We start from the raw sequence: 18,236 nt of genomic DNA, 5'->3' as shown, positions 1-18,236 counted from the left end.
TCCAGCAAACAATTAATCCAGGATTTTTATCTTTGTTTCTTTTATTTTTTTTAAATCCAAACATTACATGGTAGCACTCTTCTCTCTTTCCCACCTTCTAAAGATTCTTCTTTATTAAATTTAGTGTGAAATAATGTTATCGAAACTTGACACTGTACACCTCTTTTCCTTAGACTGGCTCCTTTCCTCTGTTGGAGGTGTGTATTAGACGTTGCTATTGGTTTGTCAGTCCTTTCTCCTTTAAATGTTCATGTCTGCAAAGTAAATCAGGATTCTGCTCCTCAAACTCTGCTTCAAACTTGAAATTACATTATTCCACTTTTGCCGGTTTTATATTGGTATTTTAGTACAGGCGATCTTCACATACCTTTCTTTAAACCTTCCTCTCTGCGTTTGGCACACAGCGTGTTTCAGCCAGACTACAGGCTGCTCCATAGGTTGGCGTTGTCCAGTGGTCCGAGTTCAGCCCTTGGGGGCTGGAGGCGAGCGCACCTTCAAGGGGTGACTGCTGCTGGGGTGCCTCTTTCCTTTTCTCATTGTCCCAGCGCTACGGATGGAGCTGCTGTTGCGGGAGGAGGCTGGGGAGACTCTCAGTTGCTGCACTCGCTGGTGCCAGTTAGGTAGAAAATAGAAAGTAGGTGGTGGTACATTGGTAGTCCTCTCAATAAGCTGAACCTGTGAATACGTGCTTTGTATAGTTCTGTTGGTTCTTCACGAGAGTGATGCTTCCTTATAAAGCTTTTCTTATAACTTTTCTTGGAAAAAGAGAAACTTCCTTGAGTCTACATCTTAAAGTTCAGAATAATTAGAGAATCGCTTAGAAGAATGTTCCACAATATATCCATGTTTATGGGCTGGTTCATGGGACTTAATTTTGTAAAAGCTGGCCGAACTGCCTATCTTTTGGCTAATGCTCATGGGGTTTTTAATATGAATTTGTCCTTTTTAAGTTATTCAGAATTGCTTCTATGTAATCTTCCAGTCTTGAGAGAGAAGAGATACTGAGCATAATCTTTTGCAGTTAATGTTTTTTTTCCCACTGGTTTCCTTGTTTTGTTCTAGCTGTTGTGAACTCAGAGTTCTTAGCTACTTTGGAAGATTCTTTTAATGAATTATTGTTATGAAAAATTTGCAACATATGATTTTGTTGCAGTTTCTTTTAAGGGAATCAGTGGTAACTGTAAATATACCCAAGTGTTAAGCTAAGATTGCAAACTGGAAAAATGAAAATAGGTACTATGCTAATATTGTGGGTTGGTCTTTTTAATTGATGCACAGACACTTAAGACTGAAAGTCTCTAGTGCAATTTGCTTCATTCAAGTATTCCTGCATTATAAAGCTGCATTTTCTATAGGACCATGTTTTGGGCTTCAAAGTTTAGATACTTTAGAACTAACTCTGCTGAGAAAGTTTGTGTAACAACAATTTGAAGTAGCAGAAAAATATGGAAACGTGCTGGATAAATGCTGAAGGGAGTTTCCTTCTTTCACTTTCCTTTAGAAAGGCTGACTTTTTTTTTTTTAATGGTTCCACTCCATTCATAACTTTATAGAAAAGCCTTTTATACTTCACTCTCTTTTTGCCTATGGAAGTCAATTGCTACATCAACAAGCTAATGTGTTTGACCTACAAATGCCTGATATTTCAAATCTGGTAATAAAGATTAAGCTGTAATATCATGTATGTGGCCTTTGGTATGGTGTGAACTTCTTATGGTAAATTCTGTTATCTTACATTTATTTAACATGTTTTGTCTTCATTTTAGATAACAACTTAGAAGAAAAAAAAAAAGAGGCTATGTTCAGCTTCTTCCGAAAAAGTCAAGATTCAAAGAAGGTTACAGTGCCAGAGAGAGAAGCAGATGGATTTGTTATTGTGGGTAAGTGGTGCTTCTGTAGAAAGTGATTCTTATCATCTTTGAAATTTAAAAATTTCTTTGAGATGCTTAGACCAAATGAAATGTTAAGAGAAGCCATGATAAAAATTGTTCAGAATTCTTACTTTTCCTGAAGGAGTTCATATTCCTAGACTCATCATTTGGACTAAATAACTGAAGTTTTATTTACATAGGTACGAACTCTTATTCAAGAGCATTGAAAATGTAGTTTCTTGCTTTCCTCTCATATTCTGAGCAAGGAGAAGTTATGTCCTTACAAAACAAGAAAGCTCAAAGTTGAGGCTTCTAGCTTTATGATTAGAGTTGTGGGAAGAGAATATCTTATTGCAGTGGTTAGAGGACTGGTTTTTTTCAGGTTCCTTCCTTTTAGTGTTATCCCCAAAGTCTTTTTATATTAGAAGCCAAGAAGCATCTGTGTATTTCTAGTCACATGGCAAATGTAGATGTTCTGTCTCAGAATCTGACTCTTGCTTAGTTTGATGAAAATTAAGCAGTTTAGGGTTTTCAAAGTCTTTTTGTTATTCAAAAACTAATCTGAAGTATACTCACCTGTGAACTGGCTAAATTTGCAGCTTTAATCAAGCTCTTTCACAGTCTTGTAGGATGGCTTAAGTGTGCAGAAGATAAAGAATTTATTGCTGTCATGCTGTAACTGATCCTTTTCTTTTTCCTCTTTCGAAAATTTGTGTTTTCCTCCTTGTAAATCTGTCATCATCAATATTCAGCCTCTGCTGCTCTGATTTACTGGCTTGTTCTTATCAGGAATCTTACAGTGTTTCTCTATTTAAGTGTTACTTCTTTTTGAGCATTTTGAAGTCATGAAAGCCTCTAGATTATCGAAGTCTAAAAATATGAGAGACTATTGGAACTTTTTCTGAGGAGAACTTACTTATACTGTTTGTAATAGTTCTCCATTAAACCAAATCTGGTTTCACATCTGTGACTCTGTATTGTCATGTTTAATGGTTGCCTTCCACTAGATTTTGTTCACCTGCACTGGTTTTGATGGCTACATCAAATCACTCCAGCACTTGCATCATGGAAGGGTCAAAGCAGAGACATTGTCATCCCAAAAAAGTCTGGAGACCATTTAGAGTTTCAAATTCTGTAATAGGCAGAGAGTTCTGCACCTAAACATTGCTTATGTCCCACAATTGCTGGTCCTGATTCTGCATTCAATTTAGCTTCATTCTTTTTTCCTGAAATGCTGTCAGTGACTATTTAAACTTTGTTCATAGAAATTCTTATTAAATTATTCTGTTAAATATAACCTTAAGAACTATCAATTTTGCTTGAACCCTATTTTATTTCTATTTATTATTATTTTTTGCTCAGACAAGTTAATTTAGCAAACTGCAATGAAATGGACTGTAATTTCATCTTAACTAACTTTTTCTGGGCAAAAGAATTGCCGTCAACCTTGTCAGTGAAGCATGTCACTGTCTTGCTAGATAGATGTAGTTGCGAAATTACAGGTCAGCACTTAAGTAGATACTTATCTAGAAGGTTTTTTTGTCTAGGAATAGTGGCAGTCCAAAAAAACCCACAAAGCAAACCACAACACCTAGCTATTCTGCTAGTTACTTTTTTATTACTCAGATGGGAGGTTCTAAAGCTTTTTTAAACGTAGATATAAAATATTCTAGAATACCAGCACTAAATGTCTTTAACAAATCTCAGTAGGATTATAGGACCATTAGTGTGAATACTGCTGTAGGCAGTGAACACTCTTGAAGGGAGTGAGAATTTAACTTCTTATGTTTTAAGTTGGTTCCTAAACCCAGTCTTAAATTCAAAGCATGTAAGAACAAAAAGCCTAGTTTGCTGATATTCCGTGGACATGGGAGGAAGTGCTTTGCTTTTCTGGGGAAAGAAGAGGAAAAATACATCCTCAGGGGTCACTTGCTCCTGATTTCCACTGTTGTGGTCAAGAGAGCTTGTCTGTCACAAATCCCTTGCAAGATTGTTCACACCATGCACCACTGATAAGGGCACCCAGGAGTCTTTCTGGAAGTCTGAAGGAGACTTATCAAGAAAGAATCAAATGCCATGTCCGTTAAAGTATGAAAGAAATCTCTTTAGTAATGTAGTGAGAGTACTGAGCATCGCAATTAAATGTAGATAGTTAAGTGTGATTTTTCTAACTATTTAATTATTTTAATCTCTTTCTGTATCATCTGATATTTGAAAAAGAGGAAAGAAGGTTCAACACTTCATTGAGAAAGATCCACCAGAGCTATCACCCTGTCGAATCTTGAGGATCATTTTTTTTTGTTTTCTATTTTTTTTTTGTAACTCCTCCAAATGCTGTTATATATTGCTATATTTTAAATCTACCTTTGCTTGTAGAATATCAATGCATTTGGAATTTCAATATCTGAATACCTATTCTTTGACTAGAAAGATGACTCAAAAAACACTGGAAGCAACAAAAACAACTTTGCAGCATAGTAGCTGAAAGAAATTCTCTCTTTCAGCTTTTGGGGCCAATACTGCATGTGTGGGAGTCAGGAAAAAAGAATTCGTAATTCACTCTCTACAAAATAAATGTAAAACGTAATTTTCTACCAAGGACTGAAGCATTTTTATGTCTAACTACCAGTTCACTTATTTTCCAGATACTGGTCATCTCATCTGTTCATGAAGCTGTAAAAGTGGTGCTTATTCTGTAACAAGCAGAACTATTATTCTGAAAAGGGAAAAGAGGCTTATGAAATACGCACAACACATGTGAATGGTTTTGATGAGCGAATCAATTGTAGAAATATGAAAAATGTTGCAGGGGTTTGCCTGATTATCACAAATTGTTTCTAAAGTTAACATTCTGAATGCCAGAATTTGGAAAACAAGTAAGTTTTCAGTTAGCTTGGGAATCTTGAAGAATAGTAGTTCTTAAGGAATTTCTCATGTTTTGTGGCTTTTGTAACATAAAAGAAATTCCAGCCTACCATCCATTCCTACTGTTGCTAGCCACAGAGAAGACGACAGGTTTGTGCTAGCGTTTTGGTTTGGCACACAGCTAAAAATCTCCCACCAGATCTCAAAGATGCATGCAACTGGTAGTCCTAATCTCAGTCTAAGATCAGGAATTGAAAAATTGAGACAGCAATGCTGCTTCCCGTGTGTGTTTGGCAAGAAGGTCAGAAACTCTGCAAACATCCATATGGTGCTGATGGTTTCCACTGGGGTGGGTGGTGAGTGTTTTTTGCTTGAAGACAACTGAAATACCATAGAATCATAGAATGGTTTGGGTTGGAAGGGACCTTTAAAGATCATCTAGTCCAACCTGCCTGCCATGGGCAGGGACGTCTTTCACTATATGATGTTGTTCAAAGCCCTGTCCAACCTGACTTTGAACACAACTTCTCTGGGCAGCCTGTTCCAGTGTCTCACCACCCTCATTGTAAAAAAAAAAAAAAAAAAAAAAAAATTAAAAAAATCACTTATCACAGAATATTGTTCTGTAGCTGCCCTTTAAAAAATACTGCTAAATGTTAATTTTGTTTTCAGGTTTAGTTTAAGATGCTGATGTGCAGGGTCTTGGTTACTTTTCCAGAAAAAGGAAGCAGCAAGTGCTGCTGGCTCCACCAGGCGGGTTAGCCTGCAGCCAAGTAAGGGTGCCAGGAGGGCAGGGCCTTGGGCAGAGACCTCACCGACAAGGGGTGCGGTCCCACCCTACCTGAGCAAGGACAACAGAGCAGGTCTGGTGACAGTGGCCAGGGTCAGCCGAGAGTCCAGCGATTGCCAGACAAGTCCGCAGGGACGAGGCAGATCTGAGGCCAGGCCGGGAAGTAAGGTCAGAGGGTGGAGGTCATCAAGGTGCACGGGCAGGCACAGGCATCCCTGCAGGGTGGCTTGGGCAAGGACCAAGAACCTGAGATGAGGCTTCTCCCGCAGCTCTTTGCCTGATGGATGTGCTCAGGCTGTACTGTGTCAGTGCTGGCCGTGGGCTTGGACAGCCAAACCCCTGGGCTGGGGAAGGGGCTGCTGAGCCCGGTGATGCACTTAGGGCCGAACAGCCAGGATGGTTGTGTTGTCTCTCACTAGCGTCTGGAGGCAGCATGGTTCTCTGAGGAGCTCTTGATCTGAGCCTTTGACCGTGCCTGAGTTCAAGTCTGGTTACTTTTAACTTGTGTTTTGAAGACCAATCTGTTTCATGGATTTAAGAGTTGTTGGTTTTTGTTTTGTTTTCTCTCAGGGATCTTTTTATGTCGTAAATTGGAATGGAGTAAATGGCTTGGAGAAGCAGCTCAGTTGCTGGTGCTGATAAACCTGATTTGTAAACGTATTTAACTTCTGTTTCTTCCTTGAACTTAGGACAGCTTCCTGTTTCATTTTTTTAGATGTAAATTAACATGGATTTTCAGTACTGACCAATGGCTATTATTTCAGAGCTCTGCTCTCAGCCTCAGGTGCAGATCTCTAAGAGGTGGTAGAGAGTATTGTTACTGACTTATAGGGAGCACTTAACTGTCACCTGAAGGTTGTTTTCTGAGATTCAGCAATTTTGCTGTAGAGTTTTTCAAAGTTTCAAGAGTAAGTACCCAAGGAAAAATGGACAGGCACGGGATTCTCGTCAGAGCGGAGTGACTGTCACAGCAGGGAGGCTGTGGCCATGGTGAGAAGGGTTAGCAGAAATTTTATAATGAAGATATACTCCTGCTCTGTAAACCTCCCTTTTCCCTACTGTACTTTCCTAGATCCTTGGAGGCCATCTAGAACTAGTAAGCAAATTTTGGATTAACACCTATTTGTTATGCTTCTCACTATTGGAGCAAGCATGATTTTTGCCTGTTATGTTTCCTCTCAAGAGAACATAAATAGTCATAGACATAAGAAATTAAGTGTTTTGAAATCTCCTCCCAATAAGGAGAAGGACTTGTGGTATTTAAGTGAGTCTTGGATCTGTACCTTCTGTTTCAATGCTGATGTCTGAAGAGAAGGAGCTCTACAGAACAACTGTGGTCAGGCTTGCACCAGGATGTAAAACCTCGCAGAAAAGGAGGTGGCAACTACTGTTTTTCATCCTGTGATGGAAAGGATCCTGTGATATAAGGCAAATATTTATTTCTTATTAAGAAAGTAGAAGAGAACTAGTATTAGATGAAAGGTGGGAAGTTCAGGAATTTTTTTGCGAGAAGCAAGGTGTTGTAGAATTCATCACTACTACATGCTGTGACAAAGTCAGGAACATAATGGGATGGAAAAAGAGTACACAATGAGTTTGATAAATTGTGATGGATGATAGCAGATATTCTTATCTCAAAATTTTGGTGATCAGGTATGACTTACTATTTTAAGCTAATCTCTGCAAGGCTTTCGAACTTTGGCTTTATCTTAAATGAGGTACTTGAACCTTCCTCTGATGTATTTCATATATATATTACTGAGTTAATTCAGTATTGTAATTCCTTTGTACGGGATCATCCTCATCTGTGGGCAGGAGCATCCTCACTCAGCTGTGAGACTGTGAAAAGTATGATTTACAGCTAACTGAATGTTTCCCTTTGTTAACTGCAGTTATATTGCAAAAGAACAGCCTTAACAAATCAGGAAGTCTTCTGTGCTGAAGATGTAAAAAAGTAAAATGATCAACACAAGTCAGTCTTTAGTTCTAGAAATCTTGACTGTTTTTCTGAAGACCAATTTTACATACACTTGTTCCCCTCCAACTCCCCGTTTCTATTTTGCCATGAATTTATTCTGCATGCAGATAGTTTTTGGGGTACTTTTTATTGTGGAAGGAAGAATTGGACAAATTGCATATTTGAATTAAGGGACACCCCCAGTGTCACCCAACATGTGAAAAGGTCTTACAAGATCCTTATTGTTTCCGTATTGATCTTAGTAGTACAGATCTCTACATATATTTTGAAGAACTCCTTAAATGTTTGCTTCTGAGAGAAATGTGCAATTTTAAAATCTTCAGGAGTGAATCTGTTATGAAAGGGAAATTTAATATACTGATCCTCTCAAATCAAAGGACTACCCCCATACTAGTTTATTGCTGCAATTCAAATAGTTTTTTGGTTTCTCCCCTCTGCGTGCATACCTCAGAGATTAAATGCATCAAGAGATTTGTAAAATCTTAGTGTTACTGCTGCTGTTTGTTTTCTAGAAGTCAATAGTAATGTGTAGTAGATTCCTGTGAATCTCTACATTGTTTTTTCATTAATATTTAAGGAGCTTTTAGTGGTGCTAGTAAGAAAGGCTAGGCTGCTGCAGTGTTTTAAAATATACTATTACATTAAAGAAACGCACAAGGCTTTGTGCCAGTTGGAAAAAAGCAGTGTCTCAATGTCCTTTCACTTTCTGCATCAATGGGCTTGTATTACGTGTTTTTTGTATAACAGTAAGTGCTTGTGTAGTTATTTCCAACCTTGCAGTTTTCGAATAACCAAGCTACTATTTCATTATGTAGTTTAAGTTTAAAAACATTTAACACTAACTTTATAATAATCTGAGATTTGGGGAAATCTTTTAATATTTTTATCTAAAGAATACTTTGTACGTGTCAGCCTGTGCCACTATAAGTGAACACTTTTGATGCACACCAAGTTACTGTATTAAGTGACCTGTTTCTTGAAGTGCTGCTTTATGGGTTTCATACTTAAAAATCATTAGTAGCTCATTTGGGCATTGAATTTTACAGTCAGAGCTGACTGAAAAAGGAGGAGGAGGAGGAATTCAGAAGAAACAGTCCTCTCCTGTTACCGATCCTTAGTTGCATAAGGAGGTAATGGCTACCCTTCATTCAGTAATGAAGTCAAACTAATCCTCTTGGGTACTGATTTTGCACAAAAACAAACTGCGTTTTTCAATAGTACCGCTAGATGGAGATTTCTCTTGTATTCAAGAGTTGTAGGGCTTTTCTCTCTCCCTTTCATGCACACACACACAAAGTGGAGTAGTAGTAATTATCAGTACACCATTTTATTAGACTGTAGGTTTTCAACAGATTTATAAAAAGCTTTTTAAAGCCTAATATCAAATCTATAATGGCATTCCAACCTAATAAAAATAATGAAGCTTGAAATGTTGACAGCATGTATCTAGATGTTGGCTTGTAATTCCTTCCAAACAGATCTGTTGAGGCCCATGTGGGACCTAAATAACACAAAGAAGTAAATTTGCATATTTTACAGCAGGGGGAAAAAACAGAATGCAAAAACATGAATAATTAGGAGCACAAGCTTCATGCTATATTAATACTGTTGAAAAGCATGTGTTGATTGTATTCTGAAAGCCAGTAGTGATTTGGTTGAGTGAACTCAGTCAGCATCACTTATGCAGATTAAAGGAACTGGGTTACAGAACAATTGAAATTCATTGTTTTGCTGTATAAGGATGTATATTTCTTAAAGGAAATTTTTTTTTCTTGGATTCTGTACAGCACAGGGAATCTTTCTTTTTAATGCCTCATCAAAGCATATTTTTGTTGACAAAGGACTGTGCAATTCTTCATTTACTTGTACACCTCTAGATTTTAAAAATAGTTGTCTCAGCCACAAATCAGATGTTAGTATTTTTAGCACATTAGTATACATGACCGACCTACTTTTCATTCCGTAACATTTCTCTTTTTTTTTTTTTTTTTTTTTTGCTTTCTGAGGCTTGAGCCCCTGAAACACATTCGTGATGCTTCCATGCTATGAATTTGGTTATTTTTAAATTTGCAGAAAGGCCCTTCTTTAAAGTTAGCATACAGGCCATTTTTGAATCTGAATAATATGAATCATTGTATTGGCTTCTGTTGATTGCAACATAAGATGTATAACATACTTTTTATGGAAAAAAACGTTATTTTTTAATGGTAAATAGTATTAAAAGTGATTTATTGATTGCTTTGGCTGAATATTGTCTCGGCCCCTTAACTCACAGCTATCTCAAAAAGTTACCTGGTTTTGAACACTGACTCAAGGGAGGAGAAAAGAAAGAAGATGAAGACTTCTTGTTTAACTTCTACAGCAGTTTTAATTCTGGGGAGAAAAAAGAAGTATGTGCTGCTGTATTAGAGAGCTTTATTATGGGGCTTTAAGACAGACAAAAATGCACGGAGCCAAACATTTTCAATCTGTCTTTTAAGCACATCATCTTAATTTGCATAACCAAAGGAGGAAAATGGTAAAATGTACCAGTCTTTTTAGAAGTTGATGTAATTGTAAGAGGTTAAAGAGGCATCTGGCAAAAGGTTGTTTTGAGGTCACACATGCATCTGACAGTTTGCTGCTAGCCCTCTAAGAAAATATTAGTTGGAGTTGCATTCCTGTTTTTCATATTAACTGCCTTCTGACTTGATGTATAATAGTCACTTTCTACATATCCAGGTCTCCAAACTGCTCCTGAGAGGTTTGGGCCTACTGAGTTTAACTCTTGCAAATAGTGACGGAAGTAGAATATGCTGAAGTAAGAAAATCCTTTTTTTGCTGGAAATTTATCCTCAGAAAAGATGAAGGGATTTCTTGGACATGACTATTCTGCAGTGATGTATTTACATAGTTGACATAGTATTCTTTAACCTTTGGTTATAGTAGGGTGATTACTTTTGACACCTGGGCTCTGACAATTTTACTCCCATACATAGTTTACTCTCTAGTAGTAGTGCCTTGGTCTACTGGTCCATATAGCATTCTTAAAGCAATTTTCAGTTGGAGTATAAGAAAGGAAAATACTGATTGCTTATTGTAAAACAGAGTAAAAATAGCAAAATGTAGTGTAAAAGTGGGGATTTTCAAGTGCCAGTTGTAAACTTTGTTTCCCAGAATATGCTGGTCATTAAATCTCTTTTAGAATTAGAAGCTTCTTGGTTTTATGATGCAAAGAAAATAGTTCAAGATATGATAATGTATTTTTAGCCCAAGTCTGATTTTTCCTGTAAAAGGTGAACTTACAGCTAGGGCTAACTGAAAAACAAGAGGTGGAAAATGTGTTGCAGGAGTGCAAGTTGCTGTTCTGGCAAGTGATAAATTCAGGTTGAAGTCTCTTTCAGCAATTTACAGCAGAGTTAGAAGATCATTCTTTGCAAAGAGAGTCCTAGTCATTAGCCCATGCAATCACTGCCTGTCTGGTTGGAGTCATTCAGACTTCTACAGATGTTAATCAATGTTAATTTTCTCTGAAGGAAATGTTATGTTGAGCTGATTTTACACACCCCCCTCCCTGTCTCTGGCAAATAAATGGTTTTTTACATTTTTTCAGTGGAAGAAGAAAAATTACTTTGCCAAAGATACATTGTCTTGTTTATTTTTAATTAGGTAGTATAAAGAAACTCAAGAAGGTTATGTTCTGTGTTTCACAAGTGTTTCAAGTCAGTCGTGTCATAGGCCTCAATATGAAATAGTAACATAAGTGTAAGGCTTTTCTTTATAAAATGAAAGATGGCTTGTCACCTTGTGCATAAAGGTGTTTTTTCTTTAGCTGCTCTTTCTTGATATACTAGGTGAAGTACCTTTCAGTAAGGGCCAAAGAAATTAAAGGATATAGGTGATTTATCCAGTCAATTGTTTTGTACTTCAGTGCTATTTCTTCTGCTTCTGCCATAAGACATCTTTGGTGGTTGCCAAAAATGTAATGTGCTTTCTGATCTCTGCTCACGCAGCTGAATGATCTTCAGCTTTTTCATACTGCTTTTCCCCCACAAATGAGGGCTGTGTGGACTCAGTTCTGAAATTATTCTCTCTTCCTTCAGTCAAATACGCATTTGCTCACAGCATTGACCATGACTTGCTGGGGAAATTATGCAGTAATCATTTTTTGTGACTATGATCACTTCACTTTGTGCTTTTTATATCTTTTAGTAAATTATTCTAGTGCTATTTCCATTGTCATGGGGATGTCCTTCTATGTGATAGTAAAAAATAAAGAGGAATGCAAGACCTCCTAGAAGTAGTGGGCTGCTTCGTTTGTGCAGTTTGTTTCTTTAGCAATTAGCACACACTTTGCTGTTATTACAGTTAACCATGTACATCACAGGATGTAATCACAGTCTTAATTCTGTATATTGTTTTCTCAATTTACGCATGGTTATTTGCTACAAAAACTGTATGGGGCAAAAATGATAATGGACAGAAAATCATTCAAAAGCTTAAGTGAGTTTAACTCGGGAATATTGATACAGTGTGAGTGTTTCTTTGTCTTTCCCCCTCCCAGCAGTTGAGATAAATGTGGGACTTCAAATACACTCAGCAGATGTATACAGTCTTTTAATTTCCTTCTTGTTTTTGTCAGGGTTTCTAGGTGAAGTTAGGGGAATATGGATTAGGTGAATATGGATTTTGTATTTTGTCTGTAAGAATACAAGTACAAACTGTAGAGAGAGCTGTCACAATTGGTAGTATTTAGTTGTCAATGGTGAGGTCCATTTGTTTTGGTGGTTTTTTTTGTGGTTTTTTTTCTCTTTCAATTACCCCAGATTAATGATGAGGTCTTTGAGCATGTGACCACAATTAAATATGTACAATATACTCATTTTTTTCAGTTAAAATGGGCAAGCTTCCTTAAAATGATGCAAAGTCCCAGACCTTTCCTGGAACAAAAAAAACCCCAAACAAACAAAAAAAGATTTTTCCTGTTAGACCCTATCATACTAAATCTCTTTCCACTGAGATCTGTCTAGACCACCAATATACTGCAGTTGTTCAGGAGTTTAAACTCATAATTTTCCTATTCCAGGGTGAATAAGGGAAAGTAACAACTTAAAACACAAGATTAGTTTTTATCCTTCTTTCAGTTTGTATGAATCTTCAATTTTTTGAGAGGGAGGGAATGGGACTTTATGGATATTTCTTTGCCATTTTATTTTTTCAGTGTGAACTTCCCCACATAGTTTGTTCTAAATGATTCATCCTTAGGTCTTGCAGAAGGGGAAGGCTATGAATAAGGAAGATTTGATTTACAAAAGCATTAGCAAAGCTATTATAGCAGAAAGCAGCCAATATTATCTTTAAAATGTGGATATTAAATACACATACCAATGCACCCTTCATTAGGAGAGAGAATTAGGGGGGAGATTTTTTTTGCTAGAACTGTTTTCTTTTACTAACCCACAAGTTATGTCAACACTGTTATAAAGAGATGCACAAAGAACTTTCCTTAGATTTAAACAAAATTTAATATACTGACTCCTGTTGGATATAAACTTCAGTTGGATATACCAACTCTTATGAAAATTTACTCCTACTTTACCACTGAGTGAACCAGAGGTGAGACCCGGGAAAGAACCAGTAGTAGTTTCCAACTTGTGCGTTGTGTTTTAAAAAAAGGGGAAAGAGTAGACCAAGAAGTAGGATTAAACGTCTCTGAAATTCAGTTTACAAAATGTGTTTTGAGCATATTTGCCTAAAATGACCCACTGGCAAAAGCAGAAACGGGCAGTAAGCTTGAATTCTTGGTATGCTCTGGAGCTGAAGTGTCTGAATCAAGGTGCCGTGCATCAGGCACGTCTGTCCACTTGATTCAAAACCAAAAGCTGAAGTTACAGCGTGTTCTTCTTAAAATATGTTTGGTGTGTACTTGTGCTTATTCAAGCATTCATCCGAGAAGCAGGAGACCTCAAATCTAGTTCTGCATAGGCTTAGCGCAGTCAGATGCACATCTTCTAGCATTGAAGTCTAAAATAGTCCAGTTGGGAGGACCTCCACTGTTTATATTGGCTGCACTGTGGTTCTACTTCAATAATGCAAGATGTAGGAGCTTCTCTGATACTGCATTAATCATTGAACTGCAGTGACCTGGGAGTAAGGAGACTGGAATACTGGTCTGTACTCCCTAGCCTGTGTGTGTTGCGGGTTTGCACTTTTTTTCTTAAACTGAAATGACTAAAGGTTAAAAAAAAACCCCAAACCCCCAAAAAACAGCATGAAGAGACAAGTGTGTTGCCAACTCTTAGGCATCAGTCTCAGACTCTTTCTGATTTGTTTTACCTCTGTCCCAGGCAACCTTTCCTTTTTGGGTGAACCAGGTCCAGCTTCAAAAGGAAGGGAAGAAGGGTGCCCCAAGCAAATTAAAGTATAGCTGACCGGGAGGGCTCCCTGTGGGAGGCAAGAGCTTGAATACCTTCAGACTATGGGGACCAGATCTCAGGTCCATTGCTTCTTGAGTGGGCCAGTTAGAGGGTGAGGGGAAAAGCGGGATCAGCTCTTGTTTCCCGTGTTTTCATTTCCAGGGAAAAGGTGCCCGTTATGCCTGGAACGTGCTGTGGGGGAGGCGAGGGGAGGCGGGAGTTAAGCTGCTTCCCGATCAGATCCAGGACGCTTGTGTTCATGTGCAGAAGCAACAGCTAATGAATTTAGATCCCTAATGCATTTTGTTGCTTCTGAGACAGCTGCTTTTTTAGATTATTGTTTCGAATATGCTTTTCCAGGCATCATACCCATTCTAATCTTGTTGATAGCAAAATATGTGTACTGTGTGAAGATAATGAGTCGTGGTTTGTTACAATATGCTTTTCATTTTAAGTAGCATTAAACAGCAGTCAAATTCTATACTTGCAAGTCTTTGCTATTAGACTAAATTACCTTTTTAGGAGTATTAAGAAACTATTAAAAGAAAGGGGGAGAACTGTAAGAAAATAATTGAGGATCATACTTTCGGGTGATATTCAACTTGTCACAGTCGCAAATACATTCATTATCCATCGAAAGTTGATTAAAAAAAGCCCTGTTTTGTTGTTGGGAGGTGTGTTGCAGGCGCAGCTGTTCGGCGGAAGAGGGTGCGTTTTGTTTGTGCGTGCTCCTTCTGCCGGCTTAGCGATCCGGCGGGCACGGGCCCCCGGCCCCGCTGGGGGGCTAGGGCTGACGACACTGGCTGGTAAAAGAAATGGGATCTTCTTCTGTGTAAAATAATAGTAAAAACTATCCAGCACATTCTGATTCCAGGTTTGATTATAAGAAGTTATTGAGAACTTCAGATTAGAAAATGTTTTATAAATTTTATTTGCCTGCATATTGCTTTTTTCAAACCTGAAGTGCACAGTACTGCTGTGGAAGTTGGTTTAAAGTTGATCAGGGCCATAGTGCCATAGTGTTGGTCCGCTCTTTATCCTTATACTGCTGAGCTAATTTATCTTGCAGTGTTCGGGGTTTTTTGTAGTCTTCTGTTTAAAACAAAAAGGCAAAGCATTTTTATTTGTTTTTCTTTTTTAAAGACCCCCCTGCCCCCAATTTCTCATGATATCTTTTACTGGTTAAGCAATACAGGCTCATACCTGCTTAATGTCAGCAGGTATCTTTCAGCTGCATGTCTTACACACTGACCTTCATAACAGCTACTCTTGAGCAAGAAATGCTTTCTTTTCTAGCCTCTATTTGATGAATCAGATGTAAAGCTAAGGATGTCTGTGTTGCTCTTTTGTGTTCTTATTTTAGAAGGTGTGATATGTGTAAGTGGTCTTGTCTACTACTTCCTTTCTCTCTTTTTTTCTACCCTCTCCCTTGGGTCCAGTGAAACTTCTGAATCCTCTGGGTTTATATTTCTTTAAGTCTTCAGCACATTCCTGGCAGCATAAGCCATCTGTTTGCTTACATTCTGTAGCTAAAGTCAATGAACTTCTTGTGCAGAGAATGAATTATGAAGTTAAGACGTTTCTGGTGAGAACATGTCTAGGCGCTTTTGATCTTGACTCTGGAGATCAGGCTTAACATGGGGTGCAAATGAACACACACTCAGAGGCTCTTGCTTTAAAACTTCTATTTCCATTCTACTACTGATGACTTTCCTCAAGTATACCCTCCGTTGCCTTTGCCAACTGGAAAGCAACCAACAATTAATTTTGTTGTCTGACTTAAAGTAGAATAAGCGCTCTGATGTGATACCTGGAGTGTTAAGGACCAGTATGTTCATGTAGTGTTTCAGGAGTCCAGTGTATTCTGCCCCTTTTGAAAGGATTGAACCATGTGCTACGCTGACATGCTGCGAGCAGAAGATGATAGCTGGTATGCTATGGGGATATTGTTTGACTTTTGCTTTTAGTTTTACTTTGTAAGTATGTCTGGGATGCTTTTTATTACTGTTAAACCACCCGGAAAAACAGAACTGGTGTTGAAATGAAAAAAGCAGACAGTTTTTAAGAGGTCAGGATTTTGAGTGTATTGTTTAAGATAACTCAGTAGATAAATGCTATATAAACTGCCTCCAGAAATCATCTGAAGGTCAGAACATAGTGTAACATGGTCCTTGTCCTTCTTTCTTCCCTCCAAAACAACAGCTTCTAACTGGGAACTCATATTCTGAATTATAAATTGAATGATGTGTATGAAACCTAGTTGTGAAGTACAATGTGCAGGTAATCAGGATAAGTACAGTGACCCTCACTGCTTTAGAAACATGCTAAAATGCTAGTCAGGAAGAGGCAGAAATATCCTGAAGTGCATTTACTTTTGCCAGTTGTTAAAATCCTGTCTACTTTTAGATATTCCTAGCTTCTGATGTATTTATTAACAAAAGACAGATAGAAGAGTCTCAGCTTGTACACCTGATGGACAAAAAGATATCCAAAGGAAGAGCTTTCTATATTCTTACACCCCCCCACATTCTAGTGGGGTACTAACTAATACGAAGTAATTTTTCTTCTTAAATTGAAATATCTTATTTGTACTTATTACTATACACCCTGAAGCTAAGCATGATGGACTCTTTCTAAGAGATGTGGTGAAGAAGCTCAGGAACAATTTGTAGATTCCCTTGAAGCCTTAGGGATATGTTTGTTTGGGTCATGTCTGTGGCCTTCCTACTTTCCCAAAGTGGATTTATGTACAATTATTTTTGTTAGTAAAACTGAGGTTCTCGTGCCAGTAAGCATAATTCATGCTATAGTCATGGTGGAAGTGTTTGGATGTTTTAGATGTTAATGTAAACTTTGTAGATAGATTAAATAAATACAGTTTGAATGAACAGCATTGCGGATGGAGGAGGCTTTGTTATATTTCGTTTATTGTAAACTGAGTGTCTGGTTACCTTTTTTCCCCCCTTAAGTTCTGTCCCTATTGTAGCATGGGAGGGTCAGTTGTTACCTTTTTTCCCATGCTTACACAATGTAGCAGAAATACTAGAGTATGGAATTGATCCTTACCGAACACTACTAAAACTTTACTGCATGTGCACCACCTGCTTCTGAACAAAATATTTCTAGCAAGCCATATGTCTATGTTTTTCTATTGCCAATGAATTATTTTCTGAACAGTGAATTGAAGGAATAGCCTCGATAAAATAAGTGTGTGCACTGGAGATAAATTTGGCATAGTATTAAAGTTGAAAAGATTCAAAGCTAAATATGGAGTTAATCAAGTGAAGCAGAGCCCCACAGTTCTTGACTTTTTCGTGTGAGATCTTCCAGGGGAGATCCTCAAGCAGTCAATAACAGGTAGGCAGAGTAGCAAAAGGCTGAAAAAAGATTGAATATCTGGTCCGGTCTCATAACACCATTTAATTCTTGTATCCTGGTATTCTTCTTCACTGGAAGAATACCAGGATATAGTCAGGTGTGTTAGTATCTTCCATGATTGTGCCCTCTTGACAAAGGGGAATTTCAGGATGTTAAACATTGCGTATGATGGAACCACTGCAACTAAATCCTCTGTTAATGCCTTAGAACATGAGAGGAAATGGGAGAGGGACCAAATATGTCTTTAATTTACCTTTGAACTAACTGATTTCAGGTGGCCTGTCTAGTAGGTTCGTTTGTCCATGTAAATTAGAGTGCCCTTTTGACCCCAAAGCTAACAAATTTTAAAATGAAGAGGCAGACAGATAGAAAAAGCATACCTTACCAAGGACATGATACAAAGTATTAGCTATCCCTGTTCAGAATTCAGCTTCTGTTGTTCATAAGACTTATATCTTACAGAAACCAATAGCTCTTGGCCAGTTTCCAGGTACTTGGGGGAAACTTTAGGTTATAATTACGCTTTACAGCTTCTTTTAATTAAAAAAATAAAAAACAACTTCATGTTGCCAACAATTTACTTGTGTCTAAGTGCTTTCATTAAAATAAATATTGTACCAATGTGAAAATTTAGTTTTTAAGAAAATGAGCCTAATCTTTAGGAGTTCTTATGTGTGAATATATTTCACAGAGATATATGATTATCTGTACAAATTGTTGGTTTCAAGATTTGGCCACAGTAAAGTGTTCTTTCCCTGTGTAAACTGAAACCAATGTTAGTCTACTTACGAGTATGTTTACCTGTTATTTTTTGCATTGGATGTGAGTTGAAAGTTGATGACATCTATTTTGTATGCGGCTGTCTGTGCATTTTCAATATAGGAGGAAATACAATCAGTTCAGCATGACTGGATTACTATAAATAGTTCTAGAAAATACCTTCATTTCCTTTCCACATT

General features: G+C 37.6%; 1 protein-coding gene across 1 annotated transcript in view; it reads left to right on the top strand.

The window, feature by feature from the left end:
- The first annotated feature begins 1,798 nt into the window (after nt 1–1,798).
- The window catches only part of UMAD1 (UBAP1-MVB12-associated (UMA) domain containing 1), a 76,375-nt gene continuing 59,937 nt past the window's right edge, over nt 1,799–18,236 (top strand). The window contains exon 1 of the mRNA XM_050891221.1: nt 1,799–1,880. Coding sequence (XP_050747178.1) covers nt 1,799–1,880 — 82 coding nt within the window. The remainder of the gene's footprint in view (nt 1,881–18,236) is intronic.

Source organism: Gymnogyps californianus, chromosome 2 (assembly GCF_018139145.2).
Source record: "Gymnogyps californianus isolate 813 chromosome 2, ASM1813914v2, whole genome shotgun sequence".
NCBI lineage: Eukaryota > Metazoa > Chordata > Aves > Accipitriformes > Cathartidae > Gymnogyps > Gymnogyps californianus.
The sequence above is the reverse complement of the archived record's forward strand: the minus strand, read 5'-3'. Positions and strand labels throughout refer to the sequence as shown.